This window comes from the organism of the source record quoted next, unplaced genomic scaffold (genome assembly GCF_019419815.1).
Source record: "Pyrus x bretschneideri cultivar Hongxiangsu unplaced genomic scaffold, Pyrus_bretschneideri_v1 Contig2, whole genome shotgun sequence".
NCBI classification, from domain to species: Eukaryota; Viridiplantae; Streptophyta; class Magnoliopsida; order Rosales; family Rosaceae; genus Pyrus; species Pyrus x bretschneideri.
Window position 1 is genome coordinate 10,694,319 of NW_025999501.1, and position 19,677 is coordinate 10,713,995.

A 19,677-nucleotide genomic window follows, 5' to 3' on the forward strand; every position below is an offset into this window, starting at 1 on the left:
TTTTTGGTGCAACGGGCGCCTATTAATTATATTTGTAGCAGTGATTCTCCGGTGAAATTTAATTGCCAATTCTAAGTTGGAAATTTTATTCGAATTCATATAACCTCTTTCTACACTCAACTTAAACTTCAGGGAGGTGTAGTCAAATAAGGATTTAGAAGGATTTTAAAAGATTTTAAAAGACTTTAGAATCTTGGTGTAGTCAATTAGGATTTTTCAAGATTTTAAAAGAATCCATTTAAATACAGGGGTAATTAATTAAAGGATTTTTTTAAAAGACTTTAGAATCATGATGTAGTTAACTAGGATTTTAAAGGATTTTTATAGAGTCCATGCAAATCTATAGGTATTAAAAAATTCATAGATTTTGAAAGATTTTGTTCAATAAGAGATTTTGTAGAATTTAAGAAGGAATGGTAAGCATAACAAAATCATACTTCCACCCCCAGGATTTCTTTTCAACCTCTCACTTTCTTTCTCTCTCTCTCTCTCCACACTACAACTCCAGCTTTCCTTCTCAATCTCTATTTTTTCTGAGAAACCCATCCTTCCTTCCTTCTGACGTCTTAGCTACCCACCCCATCCTCTCAATATACAATCAATATTCCATTGTATACAATCGTATTCAAAAGATAGCAAAGTTGATCAGACCTTTGGAGATAGGACTGGAAGAAGGTGAGAGGGGGTTTGGATAATTGAAGGGTTTGAGTTTCATTTGTTGGACTCCATTTTTCCTACCTTTGCAACATCCATTCTTCTCTCTCGCATTTGTTGATGGACTCCTTCATTTTTCCTACCTTTGCAGCATCTATTCCTCTCCCTCTTTCTCTCGAATAAGAGGAATCACTTATTAGAAAAATTCAAAAGCCGAAAGCGCTTTCATGAATGAATGATTATGGTGGAAGGTATCTGCTATGGAGGACCATGGACAAGGAGTATAGGGGTTACTTAGTTGGGAGAATTGTGCCAAGTGAATCTTATTTTTTATTTAAAAATAAATTTTAAAATGGCAAGAGAGTCTCTCAAAATCCATTCAAATCTTTAATCAAAGTCCATAAGAATCCTTTTAAATCTTAATCAAAATCCATAAGAATCCTTAAAAATCCATTTGAAAGTTGTAAGGATTCTACAATCCTTTGAAATCTGTCACTTAAAAAAAATATTTTAAAATTCTATGAAATCCAAATTGACTACACCCCTATTAAATGTGAATTGTTTTTTTTTTTTTTATCTTATTACATTATTACCATTAAGTAGAAGATGAAATTAATAACAAATTGAAATTTATCAATAAACCCACACCCAAATTAAACCTTACCATCATGTAATGTTTATCCTACGTTGGCTAAAACCCTACGTTGAAATGCTTTTTTTTTTTTTTGGTTTGATTTCTATTTTTTATAGAGTTGAGAAGATGAGTTTTTGAGTTTCAATTTATGGCCGTCAACACTGAAAGTTGAGAAGATGAGTTTGGGGGGTTTAGGTTTCGCTATGTAGATGGTGGTGAAGCCTCACCTTGGACTTAAGACTCTGTTCTTGGTTGAATATTTCAGTAGAAAAGAAGTGGTTTCCTAGCTTGAGAAGAAGGTGAGTGTTCCCGACGATAAGGCACCTCTAAGTATAAACACATCATCTCCACGGTAGAGCTTGGCAAGCTCATCCTCCACCGCTACGGGACACACAAACTATCCATAACGATTTTCTATACCTATGGCAGCTTCATCGATACCCCTAGCATTCCCGCCTAACTGCCACATATCACAATATCTGCATAGAAAGAAAAGTTATTATTAGTTTATTTTCTCTGATGTTTTAAGTCTAGACATATGAAAGCATGTACTTTATGTTTATGCAAATACAATCACGGGGACATGGATATCAAGAAAGCATATGGAAGATTCATAAACAAGTAGAAACTTCACCAAATTATTCAATTGGGATTTTTTTTTTTTAAATGGGTGTAAAGATAAATTCACATTTTGAATTGGGTTTGTGAGGGTAATTTAGGTATAAAATTGGGCTTAAAGAGATACTAATTCTTTCATTAAAAATAATATAGGTGTAGAGAGTAAGTTAGGTGTAGAAAGAGGTTATATGGGTTCAAATAAAATTTCCCAATTTTTTTTAGCTAAAGTACTTCGTTTTTAGTTTACTCTAAGAAAACTTGTAGCTAATATATCATGTTTCTAGTTTACATTCCAATAAAAATTCAACTAAAAAATTTTTACAAATACTACTATAATTCAAAATAATTACATGATTACCACTTAATCCTACCACATTTTTTATTGACCAACTTTTGCATGCGCTCGGTTGATCAAATTTTAGCAGATCAAAATTTTCAATCTTAATTTTACTGTCCAAAAGTGACCTTAAAAAAATATGTTAATTAATGAAATTTTCATAAGTTCTCCAATTTTATTATGTATACATGCAAAAAAAAAAAAAACAAAAAAATCAATAAACAATAAACTCACAACAAAACATAATTGAAGATGAAAAATTACACATACTATTTTTTTAAATCACTGGTCAACAATAACTTAAAATTTACGACGATCAAACAAAAATTTCAGCAACAGTGACAACGGCGGCAGACAAAAATATAAACGTTTATATGCTTATGTGTATTTGCCCACCAATTGGTGCTTAATCTAAAAGGAATGGAAAAAGATTGGTAGTTTTTTTTTTTAAAGGGTAGTGATATTCCTTTTTACTTGTAAGTGAAAGATTTTAGGTTATTGTTAGCTCATTGTGAGGCTTAACTCGCTTCTCATCCCTTAGTATAGATAATATCGTTTATTAAAAAAAAAAAATCTTTATAATATTGGTATTTAATTTGAACTTACATTTTGTTTATTGAGTGATGCTAGACCCACCATATTGTCTTACTTCTCACCTACATTATAATCCCGCCCATCCTAAAAAGTTAAAAAATTGAAATGGTATATCTAAATTCCTTTTTAAATTTTCGGAGAACAAATATTAAATATTACAATATTCTCCGGCGACCCACCCCGACTCCTTGAGCTACCTATCCCGAGTCCCTCATTTCTCCAGTGTTCACTCCCAATCCACCCTCCACCATTGAGATCTAGCAACATCACCAGTCGCTCTCTTCTCCGGCAACCCCCAAATCCACCCTCCTCCAACTTCTCTCCTCCATTAACACTACCTTAATCTTTTCTCCAACCATCAACTCCACTCTCTCAGTGAGATTGTTAGAGATGAAATCCGCTGCGAATTTCACTTTAAAATACGGCTTTATGTTTTATAATCGACTTTTGCAGCGACGTCGGTGGTGAAAAAGGACGATGGAAGGTGTGGTTGGTGTAGGCGAAGGAAAAGGGAGAAAAGGGTGAGTTGCATGAATTTCACGGAGTTTGAAAGAGGGAGGAGGTGTTTGGTTGCATGTTTAAGGGATTTTTAAAAATGCCTCTTTAGTAATTACTCAAGTATTGTTTTATAATGAGTTTATAAATAGGGGTTTAAAAGTTGTTTTCTATAAACATAAATATGTCATTAATATTTTTATTATGAAGTGAGTGAAGAAATAGGATAATAAGGTAGGTGTAGCAACACTCTCTTTATTTCATGTTTTGCTTGACCTAAACAATCATTAAAAAATGAAGCAATAATCAAAGCTTAACTTGGTGATACTGTCAATTAGCAAAGAAAAGTGCAAAATTAAAAAAATGAACCAAAGAAGACAAATATAAAATCTCTATGTTGGAATATTGGTGTGTAAAGGGTTGCAAGCAAAATATTATAATAAGAGTTCATTACCAATTTTCCCCTTTAATTTTAATGCTTGGTCCACGTTAGTCTTCATTTTTTTTCTTTGGTTAATCTTAAAAAGAAACATGTTGTTACTTTTTTTTATAAAAAACGATAGAGTTGTATTCACTGATCAACATAAACAAATACACAAGTGTCAATTTACATAGCTCTAGTGACCGAGTAAATGATCTAGAATGAACCTACACAATTAAACAACTAGAGTAAAATCTCTGTATGGATACCACAAACACATAAGCACAAAAGCCGTCAGTAAAGTTTTGTCACAAAAATGATAGACACAATAAATATAAAGTGAACAAATTGATGATCATTCAAGAGCGAGGTTACATAAAATCATCGTAGAAGAGCAAGATCACATAAAGTCATAGTTGAAAATGATACCACATAACTCATCACACACGGGTGACAACCACATGCAACCATCTCAAAAGCATGACCACAAAACTTGCTAGATGAGGCAACCAAATGGCTACAACTACTCTGAGAATGGAACCACAATATTAGCTAATCTCTGTGGAGGATTGTGATACTCGAACCAAGGCCACCGGCAACTTAATCGTTCAACCAAGCTCCGCAACTTTCACAAGTTAAGGTGGCAGTTGCCGGATTGGAACGCACAGGGTGGCGAAGCCGCCATATCTAATCGCATCGGGGGAGGAACTTGTGCATAATGAGCCACTACCCATAACCGTGAAGCAACCAAAATTTAATCCTAAAACCAAACCGTTTGTGTCGATTACCAAATTTGATGGGTTAAATTGTCGAACAAAGATCCTTTTTGGATTCTTTTTGTAGGAATCTAGAGATCAATCAATTATGTCCGTTTATTGTACATTATGCAGTTAAAAATTATTTCAAATTTTAAAATAATGCCTAACGAAAATTAATCGCATAATATACAATAAACTGATAAAATTGAGTAATCATCCGAATCTCTCCAAATAGAAAACGGAGAGAATCTTATTCCCAAATTATCATCCTAGCTTATGCATTATGAGCCGCCACCCACTCTTACGTTGGCACTCTGCGCAGTCAAGTCAAACCCACAAGATTTGACCAGACTTCTTCCATTTTTCCACGGTCAAACTTTTCACCGAGCTTCCCAGAAACATCCCAAAGTGACCAAAATACCCCCCTCTTTCTCCATCTCCACTCTTTCCTACATATGTCACTTGCATTCAACCCTTTAAATTGCTAACCTCATCCCTCTCATTTTCCTCTCAAATCCAGAAGCAAAAAACATGACTTCTTCCTTCACTCACCTCCTCACAAGCAACATTGAGAACGGCGGGATTGGACAGGACAGGACTAATTGGGGGGGACTATTCTCGGACTATTCTTCTAATCCGATCCGGTTCACGGACAGAAACGGGACTGACATCCCCAAGTTCAAGTCACTCCAGCCTCCTTCTCTGCCTCTCTCTCCTGCCCCTGTTTCCCCTTCTTCTTACTTGGCTTCCACGCCGGCTTTTAGTCCCACCGATTTTCTCAGCTCACCCATGTTCCTCTCCTCCTCATATGTAAGATATATAAATTTTATACGATTTTAAATTTTTGATGGGTTTTTTATGTTCTTTTTTGTGTGTTTATTGATGGGTTTTTTGGTTTTTTTTCTTCTTCTTCTTCTTCTGCAGAATCTTGAATCTCCAACAACAGGAGCTTTTTCGAGTCAGGTTTTCGATTGGATGAATGATACTAAAGACACCCAGCAAGGAATTAAGGATAGAGAGGAGCCGAAAATGTTCTCCGATTTCTCGTTCCAACCCGAATCGAGGCCTGCTACTAATCTTCAATCTTCTTCTAGCATGGTTTCAGTGGTAAGAGCTCTTCGCTTATGTTTACTAGTTAATTACAGTTGGAAGCTTTTTCTTTTTTCTTTTTATTTTTTTAACCGCGATAACATAGAGGATTAGGCGATATTAGTAGCTTAATGATCGTTTTTGTCTGAACAGGAAGAACCATTCAAAAGAGAAAGGCAAGCATGGGATTTTAATGCTGAGAAGGCGGGAGTGAAGTCCGAATTCGAGCCAATTGAAGCGAATACGCAGAGTAATGGACTTAATGGTGCTCCAAAGTCCGATTACTTGCATTCTAATCAATCTTCGCAATATGCTCGAGAACAAAAATCGGATGATGGGTTCAATTGGAGGAAGTATGGGCAGAAACAAGTGAAGGGTAGCGAAAATCCGCGGAGTTATTACAAGTGCACGTTTCCAAATTGCCCCACAAAGAAGAAGGTTGAGAGATCATTGGATGGACAGATTACTCAAATTGTGTACAAGGGTAATCACAACCATCATAAGCCTCAGTCTACAAGAAGATCAAGCTCTAACTCGATTCAGGGTTCTTTCTATGGAATCTCTGATCAATCCGTTCCGACGTTGTCCAATCCGAAAGTTGAGTCCGTCTCACTACAGGAGGATTCTTCTACCTCAATTGGAGAGGATGAGTTTGAACAGAACTCTCCAATAAGTAATTCAGTAGGAGCTGAAGATGAAAATGAACCTGAGGCGAAAAGATGGTAAGCTCATACAAATTTCTGACTGGATTTGCCAATTTTGTATGTGTTCATAGAATTTTTTTTTTATAAAATTCAATTTTGTTTAACTTATTTATCATATTTTGCAGGAAGGGAGACAATGCAAATGATCAGTCATATGCATCTTCTGGCGGTAGAATTGTGAAAGAACCGAGAATTGTAGTGCAGACAACGAGCGAAATCGATATTCTGGATGACGGGTATAGGTGGAGGAAATATGGACAGAAAGTAGTGAAGGGAAATCCAAATCCAAGGTAGAAACCCTATCAATGTGTTTAACTACAAGGAACCCCTTTTGAAATTAGCTGCTAATTAACATTTTCAATTGCTTTCCTATCTTCAGGAGCTACTACAAATGCACGTCCGTAGGTTGTCCAGTGAGGAAACATGTGGAGAGAGCATCGCAGGACACAAGGGCGGTGATCACCACGTACGAAGGGAAGCACAACCACGATGTTCCGGCAGCGCGAGGCAGCGGGAATTATAGCAATGCAAGTAGACCTGCTGCCGATAATAACAGCAACAATGTGTCCATGGCTGTGAGGCCCTTGGCATTGCCTAACCATTCTAATTTGAGCTACCTCAACTCTATTCAGAACAGAAGGCAGCCAGCAACCACTGAAAACCAATCGTACACTCTCAAAATGTTGCAGAGTGCAGGAAGTCATGGATTTTCTGACTTCTGAAAGCGAATTGAGAGCGCTGCAAATCGGAAATGATGTTACACGAGGATGTGTCTTCGGGGCCAAGGAAGCAAAGGACAACACATTTTGTTGTATAGTTCCCAAGTAGTAATTATGTAAAGACTGGTAGTATTGCATTTGTATATTCTTTTTGCTCCATGTTGCGATAAGAAGTTTAAGTTGAAGAGAAGTAACAAGTTGAATGATATGAACTAGGATTTGTTGAAGTTCCAAAAGTAGTTAAAGAAAAAGCCAATCCAATCCTAATGGGCTCTGCCTGAATAACGGAAAGACTAAATTGTTTCTGTTTTTCAGTAATAGGCTTTTCAAGAACTCTTAACATCTACAAAATATAACAACAAAGCCATACGATGTCTGCCAGTGTTCCAAGTCCAACTTTTTAGAGTTTTAGAAGTCATAATTTTGTACAATCTCTCAACCCCACTCTAAAGAAAAAATTCGTTAGTACATGGTTGATCATGTCACAAAATTCATTAGTACGTGGTTGATTATGCCACTCTCACAAAGGAATGAACCTTTGCATTTGGGGAGTTGAGATCATATCCAGATCTCTGTTCGGAGTAATTAAATCTGGAAATCCAAGCCATTAAAGAGAGAGAGAGAGAGATCCGAACTGTTTGTAAAGATTTTGTTTTCTGTACAATGGACCAGTGGGATGGGGCTAATGAGGACAATATGATTTAAATTGAGCGGTTCAAATTTCCGAATCCAACTGCTCTGGAGATAGAAAGCCAGAGTGGATACAACCCTACATAGGCACATCCCATTGTAAAGTGACTTTAGAAACTTCAGTTCTTAATAAAGAAAGCCAATCTATTGTTCAACATACATATCGTTAGAATACGAGCATTCAACCCACAATCAATCAACAATAAGTATATGTCTTTATACTCGTGTAAAACAAGATACATATCTCATCATATTATTCGCATTATAATCCCTAATCTAAAATGAATGAGGTAATCACCTCAAAACCAAATATGAACACTGAACTCCAATAAGCAGAGGAATTAATGTACACCTAATTACAACACATTTTGTTACAAATATGAAATAAAGCTCGTAATAAACTATCAGATGTAAGATTGAGTTGATAATTTGTAACCGGAAATTAGAGCCGATAGTGCAAGAGCAACGAAAGCAAGAAAGGCCATGCTAATGGCGGATGCTGCGGCGTCTGTGAATAGGTTGTTTTGATATTCTCTCATTCTATTCGTTAACGGAATTGCCGAAGATGATGACGATATCAGTAAATAGGCCATAATCTGCAGCACACCATCAACTCACAAATCAAATTTTTGTCAGTTGTTTCATTTGCATTTCTAGTTTTGTTAAGTGGTGGTTGGCACTCATATGAAAAGTCATGGTCCCTTTACCAATTTCGTTGTCAATTTTAGCTAAAATAGTTTATGAGATTGACATAACTCTTTATTTTGATCTTTAAGATTTGAAATCGATATAAGCGATCTCTGAGTTTGTCCACCATCAATCATTTTGGTTATCCCGTAAAAAAATTCTATTAAATAAGGACTAAAAATGACAAAGTACCCTCAATTTAATAAATAATAGGCCGTTGTGATTTGACAAAAACTAAGGGTCCTTTTGTCACTTTAGTCTTATTTAACAAAATTTTTTACGGCATGACTAAAATAATCAATGTTGTATAACTTAATAACCACTTTTATCAAGTTTAAATCTTAGGAACCGAAACAAAAAGTTATGCTACTCACAAGACTATTTGACTAAAATAGTCAGACTTTTAGGAGAACCTTCTTTTCTTTAATACTTCATTGTCATTATTGGAGGCTTACGCGTATTCATCATAAAATTCTACAATTTTTTAGAAAAATGAAGGATATTAATAAACAAATTACCTGATCGCCGATGAAGTCAGCCAACGCCGACGTCCGTCGCTGAGACATTTCTCTGCCGGTGGAAAGCTCGCGTGCATGTCTGAATGATTGCAGCACTGTGTACAACGTCGCCAGAATAGCTATAGCCAACACATACCTATCAAATTAAATCATATAAAATAATTTAATATTTATTAATTACAACAGATATTCAGATTAACAAATAATCACCGAATTTGATCCCTCACCTGTATTCTTCATATTCGTCGAAATTGTTCCCGTGGCCGTGCTTGTTGCTGGCCATGATGATGAAGGCCAGCAATGAAAAAACCAAAGCAAGTCCCCTCAGAGCCAGAGAGCCTCTCCTCAACAAGTCCTCCCTCTTCCACCGCCGCAGGATCCCCCCGACCCCAATCCCCGTCCCAGTAGTCCTGGCGTGGGACGGGGTCTGGTTCTCCACATCATTAATCGGTGGAGCCGTGGGAACAACTGGCGGCGGTGATCCGGCTGCCCGTTCTTCCTGCATCGGGGGCGTGTCGTCTTGATTGGTCATTGATTCTGCTGGGGAATGAATTGGAACTGGAGGAAGGAAGGGAGTTTTGCCGGGTTATTTTATAGTGACAAGTCAGCGTTTTGTGGCGGTCTGGCATGCCGCGTGGGAACCACTGCGCTCACGCCTCAGTGAACCATTGAATGCGTGTGTGATTAGGGTAAAATTTGCAAATGGGGTGACGTGGCAGAGAGTGATTGGGTGAGTGGTGCACTTATATAGTTAGTTGGTGCACTGCTGATCGATTGTAACTAACTAACTAACTTCCTTGGTGACCGCAGGCCAATGACTCCAGATGATTCCTAGATCGATGATCATTGTTTTTGTAGAAATCAAGATTAGGACAGACAGTGAGCACCTTTATCATTGATGCATGTGAAATATTACTATGTGATCAACGGAGTAGGATTTTTTTCTCCTCATATTCTCATGCTTTTATCTTTTCTCCTCTCATATATTGCTTTTGTCTTCTTCTAGCTATTAAAAAATTAATACAAAACGTTGATGTGATTTAATCGTAACCGTTCAAATAGTAAGGGAGAAAAGAGGAGAGAGACTAGGAGGAGAGAGAATCCTAGAGTTTAGGGTATAACGTGGATAACAAATTTATTTGAAACCGCGCGTAATGAGGTTTTATAAGTATATCAAATTTATTTGAAACCAGAACTCAACTTATTTTGATCACAATTAGTCATTCATCTTGCACGGAGGCTCGAGAATGCGTTTAAACATCACTGCAAGAAAAGTGAGCAAGAGTAACCACATATAGTGGCTATTTGTTGTATGTTGCTGGATAACAATGATGTTAAACTATATTTTAATGCATTAGTCATTATTATTCTGTTGCTATTACCTATGTTTTTGGCTTTTTATCACATATTTCACATTGACAACATCATTGTTACAACAACAACAACAACTAAATAGTCACTATATGGGGTAGTTATTGCTCATTTCTTGTATGCATACGTGAAACACGATTGACTAAAAGGAAAGATTAGAAGGCGAGAAAAATATGCATAAATATCAAAATGCTTGTGATAAACAATCGTAGTTGAACAATTAAAAGGTGCAATCTTTAATTAGTGAAGTCTTAGTTTTCAATTCCTATTAGATGAACATTAATGTTGATTTGTTCAATGAAATTGCACGCTGTAACTAAAATGTGACATCTAACTACAAGTTTTAAGCCGAAGTATTATGGTGGCCAATGTGTAAAGTATTATAGTATAAGGCGGAAAGTAGAGCGCAGCAGCACCAAAGGAATTGGTAATCGCATCATGTGTTGACATATTCAGCTCTTCCATCCGACCAAAGGAAAGACCACACAAAGAAAAAAGAAGAAAAAGGCATGTTCACATGTGATTGCGATTATCTTCTAGAATACAGTCGTTTTCCACTTATATTTTGCATAATTGTGTAGTATCACAATGGAGAACATATTGTGTCGGGTGTATGTGATCACATCATTTGTACGAGTATGTTTGTAATAAAAGCAGTCACTTCACATGGATAACATGGGCGGACGCCTGACCTAAACTTTTCTAATCAAATAGAAATGCAAGTGATGGATTGCCTTGGTGAATAGGATCTTCCACCGTGTCTCAGGTTTAAACTCTTCCTCTCTCCATGATTTATTATCTATTGTCTATAAATAAATAAAATTATTTGGAACCTGTTGAGGGCCTTAGGTTAATAATAACAATGTATAAAGCCCAATATAGCGTTACTAGGCTAAGCCCAATCATGTTGACTTAGACTCATGCGATGTGCTACTTTGTTCGTTAAATAAGGAGCAGGGTCCAGGGTAGGTAGTTAAATAAGACTGAATCCATACGATTTCTTGAAAAGATTACAAACCCTCAGGAGATTTTTAATGAGGCATTGATCGATTGTAATCTTAGGATTAATATCTTACTATAAATTGTATGGATTATGTCTTATAAATGCACGAGAAAGATATCAAAATTGTGGATTTTGCTAACGTCAACATGATTGCTACATGCATTAACAGTCGAAAGTCACTCACACGCTTGACCGACCAGCCATAGCATACATGTGCATGTTACTGGGTGTGCTGTCAAGGGGGTGGCTGCTAGTAAACCCGGGGCCCTTGTGTTGTTGTGCCCTTGTGACAGCATCCAAAAGCTTCTAATGCTAATCCAAGGCTCAGGGCCACTGGCATCCAGAGACCGACTCATTTGTAGTCATAGACATCTCATCCACACACCTGAAAGTGGCTGAAAGGAATTCCAATTGATCATTATTCATACAGATGCACTTGGCAGTCTGGACAAAAGCATCGGCATCAATCACCGGCCACTCAAGCGACCAAATTACATGTTCTATGTGTTTTCATGTTGTCCTTACAATTTGACAAACTGAAAGGACTCATGTCCTAAATATAACTTTAACTTGGCCAATTATAAGTTACAATTTTCGTAGAATGTCGGAGATGTAAACACGAAAGCCTGCGAAGGATCACAACCATAGTTGATTATTTAGAGTTGGCTTTTTACCCAAAATGATATCTGAGATTGACATAATTCTTTATTTTGTACCTAAAAATAAAAATCGAAAGAAGTGGTTTCTAAGTTTGTACATCGTAAATTATTTTTGTCCTTTCGTGGAGGCCAGACCGTATAAGACTTTTTACTGGAATGAAAAGAAAGAGAAGGGATTCACGGGCAAAGGAGAAAGATACTATTAAAAGAAGCGATTCCTTAAACAAGGGATGAGCGTTGCCCAAGCAGTTAAAACCTATTAGAGTACAGTTGACCTCAGACCTATTCCCGATTGTAGAAGCGGAAAGGAGAATGCAAATCCCTTCTAAGTTCGTCTCACTTACGGGAAACGGTTACTAGCTCGACTGACAAATTTCCAACTGATAAAAAAAAGAAGGCGGCTTTTTCGCACCGATATATGAATAGGAGGGCTCCGGGTAGAGAGATAGAGATATGGGGGCGTAATCTTTTTGCGCTGAAACCTTACCCTTATGAAGGCGACCACTTATGTTACATCAATCTATTCTTGTCTTGACCTATGGATATCTTCGTCATATTGTTATGTGAACAACCAAGTGACCTCTTTTTTAACGATATTTTTGTCAAACTAACCCCTCCACTTAACAAGAATATTGACAAATTTTTCACGAAATGACCAAAATGATTTATAGTAGACAAATTCAATGACCACTTCTATCAATGTTCATTGTCAAAGACCAAAGTGAGAAATTATGTCAACATCATGAACCATTTTGACTACAAATCCTTTAGAATTTATCTTCAGTTGATGATTAGGGCTTTTCTTTAATTGATTTAGGGTCTTTTCTTTCGTTGATTTATATAGAATTTCTATATACAAAAGAGGACCCCACATATAAGTAAAGCACAAAAGTAAGGACAATGATTATTTCTCCTCTTTTTTTCTTTTCATTCCTCCGTTGTTGTTTCAACGCTCAAGGTTTCATCTTTGTAAAGAAAGAAAGAAGAAAAAGGATAGAGAGAGAAAGAAGAAGAAATTTGAGAAGAAGGGAAAGGAGAGAATCATCATCTAAAATATAAAGGGTGTGAGAATCGCCACCATGGAACTTTCTCCTTTTGAGAATAGTAACCGCTCAAGATTTCATATTGCTAGATACAAAACTGCATGCATGGCCAAGTTTAACGGTACAGTATCACGAGACGAGAACAAGGAAAACGTACAAATGTTTCGGATCGATCGGTCATGCATCCATGGACGGATCCATTTAGAGAATCGGGATCCTCCAGAAGTTCGAAAAAACATTTGTGATCGAACTTCAGGATCCTCCAATAATTTGGACAAGTGCAGTGGAGAGGTTTGTTGCCTCCATGGATGTGCATGCATCAATGCTTATAACGAAGAAGAAGAGGTTTCTAATTTTTGTTTTAAAAGACATAGCCGAAACGATAGCGTTTTTTAGCCAGGTAATTATAAAAGATTTAAAAACTAAAATATCTCTGTTTTTTATATAGAGCCCGAGAACCCCGGTCCTTTCCAGTATTCCCAAATTATATTTAAGAACTCTCAACCCCCAATCGTCACAACCTCCTAACTTTAAATTTAAGTTACCCCATCCCCCAGCACCATTTGCTGTTCCACCACCTCTAGCTGCCTAATTTTATTTCTTCCAAATTCATTTAAGTTTTTTAATACTAGACTCTAGTCTCAACTCCCAATTGTAATATATATGTTACATTAACAAATTTCATCTTTGTAGAGTCATTAATTGATGTGTTATGTTGCTAAGAAGAATTTATTGGTTTTATTACATTTGAAATTAATTTTGATTTCGATTATTATTATTATTATTATTATTTAAAAAAGCAGGACAACTAGTGGCAAACCATGGTTATCCACCCCTTTTAGGGGCCTGAAAGACTCACAAATGCATTTTAGCTTTCTCCTCCAAATTCATTTAAGTTTTTTAATACTAGACTCTAGTCTCAACTCCCAATTGTAATATATATGTTACATTAACAAATTTCATCTTTGTAGAGTCATTAATTGATGTGTTATGTTGCTAAGAAGAATTTATTGGTTTTATTACATTTGAGATTAATTTTGATTTCGATTATTATTATTATTATTATTATTTAAAAAAGCGGGACAACTAGTGGCAAACCATGGTTATCCACCCCTTTTAGGGGCCTGAAAGACTCACAAAGGCATTTTAGCTTTCTCCTAGCCACAGTCAAGCAGACTCACCAGCTTGGAGCCTTGAACCTTGGACCTCCCTATTTTTTCTATTTTGGGAGCCAAAATCCGTGTCCTTACCACTGGATCACTTAATGTGGTTGATTAATTTTGATTATTCAATGAACCAAATTCAATAAAAAATCATGATATGGAACCAAATTAACTAGTCTAATATTTTTTTTTTTTGAACTTTTATCTTGGGACCCCCCGATTTTGAAATCCTGGATCCGTCACTAATGCAAATTAACTAGTCTAATATTTTTTTTTTTTTTTTGAACTTCTTGGGACCCCCTATCTTGAAATCCTGAATCCGCCACTGATGTATCCTCAAATGGTTCTGAAAATGTTCACATGCATGGGGTCCTCCATCTCAGCCACAATATTGATTCCTCAGCCATGTTTTCGAGTACAAAAAATGAATTAAATTCAATGGAAGGTAACTATGGAAACAATAAGGACTGGTTTGAGGTTATGATCACGTTGGATTGGATGATTCGTTACGTTTAATTTTTTTTTTTTTTTTTTTAGTATATCGATATTTTTACATTCAGGGGAGAAGGATTTCAGCTCATCTATACAATGGACAGTCTAATTTGATATTAAATTCGTCATTCACGAAATTCGAACCTAAGACCTCTCACTTCCAAATGGAGAAGAATACTACTAAACTGAAATACTGAATGGCTACATTAAAAATATGTTAGAAAGGGAAAATAAAGATATTGTGTCCAACTTAAAAAGTAAAATTGAATTATGCATTAAGAAATCTTATCTCTTTTGATCCCACAAAGGAAAAATTAGTTGCCTCTACTTTTAAACTCATATATTACAGGTATTTTGATCAAAATAGTTCATGAGATCGACATAACTCTTTACTCTGGCTCCTGAGATTTGAAATCGATAAGAGTGGTCCCTGTGATTGTTCACCATCAATCATTTTGATCATTTTGTGAAAAATATCTATCAAATAAGGTCAAAATGACAAAATTAATCTCAATTTAATAAATAACGGGTCAAAATGAATTATCCAGTTCAATTTGAAACTAGCACCAAACAAGCATAGCAACTACACTTGCGAAAACTAAAATGATATATTACTCAGTGGTTTGTTTATGTGATGTAAATATTTAATTTAATGTTGAATCAAATTGTCATATTTGGAAGGTTGTTTATGAATATAATCTACCTACTTATATGAAAATAAAGGAAAGACAGCGAATGATGAGTTACAATTTGAAAAGGGCACATAAAATATACGTACCTTCTCCAATGCTAACTTTAGCATGGATGTTAATAATTGTTTAGCTTTTTGGGTCAAACTTGATGATAACTCTACAACTTATTTTAAATAAAATAAAATGAAACGACTATACTTGGTCCAACATAAAAGAGTGAGTAGTGCAGATTCGTCGGAGAATTTTTTTTTTATATTAGACTGAGAAGTATAACTAGATCAATATATAATGGAAAATGTTATTGGTACTTCAAAAATTTCATTTTACGTTTCTCATAATTGTATTTTTATTTTCTAATATATAAAGTTTGGAATGCATAATGAGATTTTTGGAGTGTTAATAACAATTCCCTATATAATTAGTCGGTTAAACTGAAAGATTACGATTCCTTACAAGACACAAAATTCAGTACGCGAATTAATGTCCCAAACAACAAAATTATCGAAAATTTTATTAAACTTCATAATATTTTATGTCAATCACTTAGTACTATGATCTTGTAGTATTCCTCTTCACTTGAAAGTGAGAGGTCTTAAGTTTGAATCTCGTGAATGGTGAATTCGATATCAAATTAAATTGTCTATTATGTGGCCTTACCAAGCTTCCCCTCTACGCTCTAGAATTCATAAACAAAAACTGAATTACAATGTATAGAGCACCTTTGAGCATGCTAAAAAATTCCATGAAATTACAGTTGCTACAATCATAACTTGATAGAAGGGTTGTCAACCAAAACAAAGGAAATAATAGAAGTTAGATGGGGTGTGGGGAAACGACGAGTCAGTGAGGGCGTTGATTCCGGCGTTGGCTACACTGCACTTAATACGACATGCAGGCCTCCTCTCATTCTTTTGCTCTTTTGGGCTCTTTTTATTTTGCATGACCCACAACTTACACGGTGCACCAACTTCCTATCTACGCCATCACCGTTGCCGTGGAAACATCCTGACCACCCATGTATTACACGTATCACTAATACCTGGATTTGGATCTCATTTGGATTCAAATTGTGAAGATCCTCAGAATCCTTATATTTAACTAGTTTATTTTACATCGTGTAATAAGAAATCATTTTGAATTTATTTATTTAAATTTAAACACAAATATCACTTTACGAAAATTGATCGCACGATATACGATAAACGATCGTGATGTGAGGATCCCACAAAGAGAATCCGTATCGTCATCCCTAATACACCTTTCACACCGTTGCCAGCTCATATTCATAAAGGCCTCATCTCCCAGCTGATTGTCTACCAAACTACGTGTCGTATAACCACTACACCTAACGTATTGGAGCTGATGTGGCATTAGTATTGCTGCGGACGTTGTTCAACCTATTTGACAAAAATAGTAGATTGTCTTAGTAATTAGAACTTTTTCTTTCAAACGCTTTCGCGTGGAGTTTAAATATTGCTCCTTTCGTTGTGGACGTTTTTTCAAGCTAACTGACATAAAAAATAAATAAATAAAAAAGAAGGTGGATTGTCTTAGTAATTAGGATTCCTTCTTCAAACACTTTTGCATGGGGTTCAAATATCACTCCTCCCGGCATAAGTATTGTTGTGGACGTCGTTTTAAGCTATTTGACATATAAAAAATTAACATATTGTCTTGGTAATTAGGACTACTTCTTTTCCAAACACTCCCTCGAGGATCAAATATTGCTCCTCCAGTCATAGGTATTGTTGTGGATGTTGTTTCAAGTTAACTGACATACCAAAAAAACGATGGATTATCTTGCTAATTACGATTTTCTTCTTCAAACGCTTCTGTGTGGGGTTCAAATATTGCTTCTCTCCTTATAGTAGTTTAGAATAATAAAATGTACTGACATGCAAAACCTAGCTCATTCCCTATGATTCACGATAATAAAACTTACAGACTCCCACTTATATATCTATATTTTGATATCACTTAACCTCATACATGGGTAAACTACAAACTCCAACACAAGGGCTACAATCATTTTTATTGGCTCGGCCAATCCACTAGGGAGGATCCTCTCCGGATCCTTCTTCTTCTTTCATCTCTTCAGTTTTGCTTCTGCTTCCTCTTCGTCTTCAAACTTCTTCAATTCTTCTTCTTCTTCTTCAATCCTGCTTCTTCTTCTTCATTTTTTCTGCTTGTTTCTGGAGAACTTCTACGCATCCTATTTTTCAGAATGACGAGCAGAGTTCGTTGTTCCAGACGACTTTGAAGTTGCCGGTTACCAGCGCCAGGGAAGCTAGGATGCCAACTCAAACCGTAAAGAAGAAGGATCCGGAGGATGGGTATGCTTCGGAGACGGTCCTACCCCAATCCACTAATCCAGATTGCAAGATAAAAAACGCTTATGGACCCGGCGAGGCAAACAAAGCCTCGAGAATGGTTTGAATTACATAATGGATAGAGCCTATTAGACTGAAAAACCTGACAAGTTCTTGCACCACTAATCAACTTAACGCAAAACAAAACGAAAATAGCAAATTTTGGGTAAACTCAACGAGTTGAGTTGTTATATTCTTGTGTCAGCGCTGCAGTTGTTCCTTCTGCCTTTGATGTTTAACAAGTAAACAAAACTATTCTGGTCACTCGTTAAGAATTTATTAACGAGTTAGATTGTTAACGAATTACGTTAAAAACTTGTTAAGATAATAAGTATGACGCGTAAATGACACAAACATCACTCGTTTCTCATTTCTCAAGTCTAATCAGTTAAGCGTATCAATTTTTGCATGACTTATTAACATGGACAGGAAAAGGACATTCACGAAAACAGAAAAAGTTCACAACAACGGCTAGTGCGGTGTTCTGTGCACCCACCGTCAGCATGGTATGCTACCCGTGTGTAGTGCCCCCAACAAGCTTTGTGGGGATGCGGTGACCGGCTGATCCGGTAATTATGAGAACATTGAGGTTTGTTTATGTAAATTAATACCCCTTGATAAGGCAAAATTTTATTCATGCCCTTGGAATATTTTTAAGTTTTATTTTACAAGGAAGGTAGATGACTCGATGTTATGTTAACAAAGAGGAGAAGGCAATACCAAAACACAAAAAACTGGACAGAAAAAAAATAAAGATGAGTTACAATGATTAGACTGGTTGAACTATACATAAAGGTTTGATCGTTGAACTATTATTATAATTTTTGTCTCTTTATAAACAAAACGATCTTTAAAATTTGCTCATCAAATTATTCTAATATCTACTTTCTTCTAACTCGTAGCAATTTAAAAAAATAAAAAATAAAAAATAAAAACTCCTCTTAGTCCAAATACGTAAAAAGCCAAAATGAGGGTCTATGATCTTATTTGATACTGCATCAACTTGATGACATAAGTAATAAGATTCTTAACATATTATTACTTTTCTTTTTTGATAAGTAAACACATTGTTACTTGCTATGGGAGTAAATAATCATGGATTTATATATAATCAACTCACTTAACGAGAAATCCATTTATTGTAATCACATGCAGCATTTCCCCCAAATTCCAATCTGCCACGTGTACATGATTTTGATTATTTATCACATCCTTAGCTTAGAATTAAGGAAGATACTCATTAATACATGGAGCTATATAAATATATATATATATATATTTAATGTATTTCTATCAACCTTACGAGAAATTTTTCATTGTGCTTGGAATACTTAAGTGGTATACCACGTGTTATTCTATAAGTGGTGGAAAATTTATTTCTTAAGTTGTTAAACTTTTAATACAAATATCACATCACTTATATAATAACACGTATTGTACTAACTCGTGTTCTGAACACAGTAAAAAATCTATCCAACCTTATCTACTCAATCATCTAATACCATTTCTTGTTTACTCATTTTGAATTCTTTCTAAATCAACTAACGGAACAATCGCCCTTTAACAAAAAGCGAGTGAACTATTTCCTAAACAAAAAGGGAGGGAGGAACTGTCACACTAATTGAGTAGTTAGGGAAAAGTTAAGAAGGAACGAGACAATAACAACACTCTTAACTAAAAGTACAAAATAAGCTGTGACAATTTAATTAGGTTTTCCACCTAATGCTGCAATTTGGAGAGTAATTCGGGTAAAGCCGTTTTCTCAATTCAACGTGCAACTGTGCAAGCCGGCATGGCAATGTCGTCATTTCAAGTTTCAGCAAGCGCCATCGTAAAGCCCCACTTTATATTCTTGGGAATATAACGCCATTCTCGCATCTTCTTATCACGCGTGCCAAACCGGCTCTCCCGGTCACCAAACTTGCGAGAGCGGCCGCGTCATTCTCTACCCCCTTTATCTCCCCTAC

General features: G+C 35.9%; 2 protein-coding genes across 2 annotated transcripts; one reads left to right on the top strand and one right to left on the bottom strand.

The window, feature by feature from the left end:
- Positions 1-5,027: 5,027 nt before the first annotated feature.
- On the top strand, positions 5,028-7,250 carry LOC103962153 (WRKY transcription factor WRKY24). Its single transcript, XM_009374827.3, has 5 exons — positions 5,028-5,321; positions 5,436-5,618; positions 5,754-6,322; positions 6,430-6,594; positions 6,684-7,250. Exons 1-5 carry the CDS (start codon positions 5,043-5,045, stop codon positions 7,024-7,026), a joined length of 1,539 nt encoding a protein of 512 aa, XP_009373102.2. The 5' UTR covers positions 5,028-5,042; the 3' UTR covers positions 7,027-7,250.
- Positions 7,251-7,909: 659 nt separating this feature from the next.
- Positions 7,910-9,494, bottom strand: LOC125476902 (CASP-like protein 4B1). Its single transcript, XM_048583523.1, has 3 exons — positions 9,146-9,494; positions 8,919-9,054; positions 7,910-8,309 (listed from the first exon to the last, which is right to left on the bottom strand). The coding sequence occupies exons 1-3, from the start codon at positions 9,448-9,450 to the stop codon at positions 8,118-8,120; spliced, it is 633 nt and encodes a 210-aa protein (XP_048439480.1). The 5' UTR covers positions 9,451-9,494; the 3' UTR covers positions 7,910-8,117.
- Positions 9,495-19,677: the final 10,183 nt, after the last annotated feature.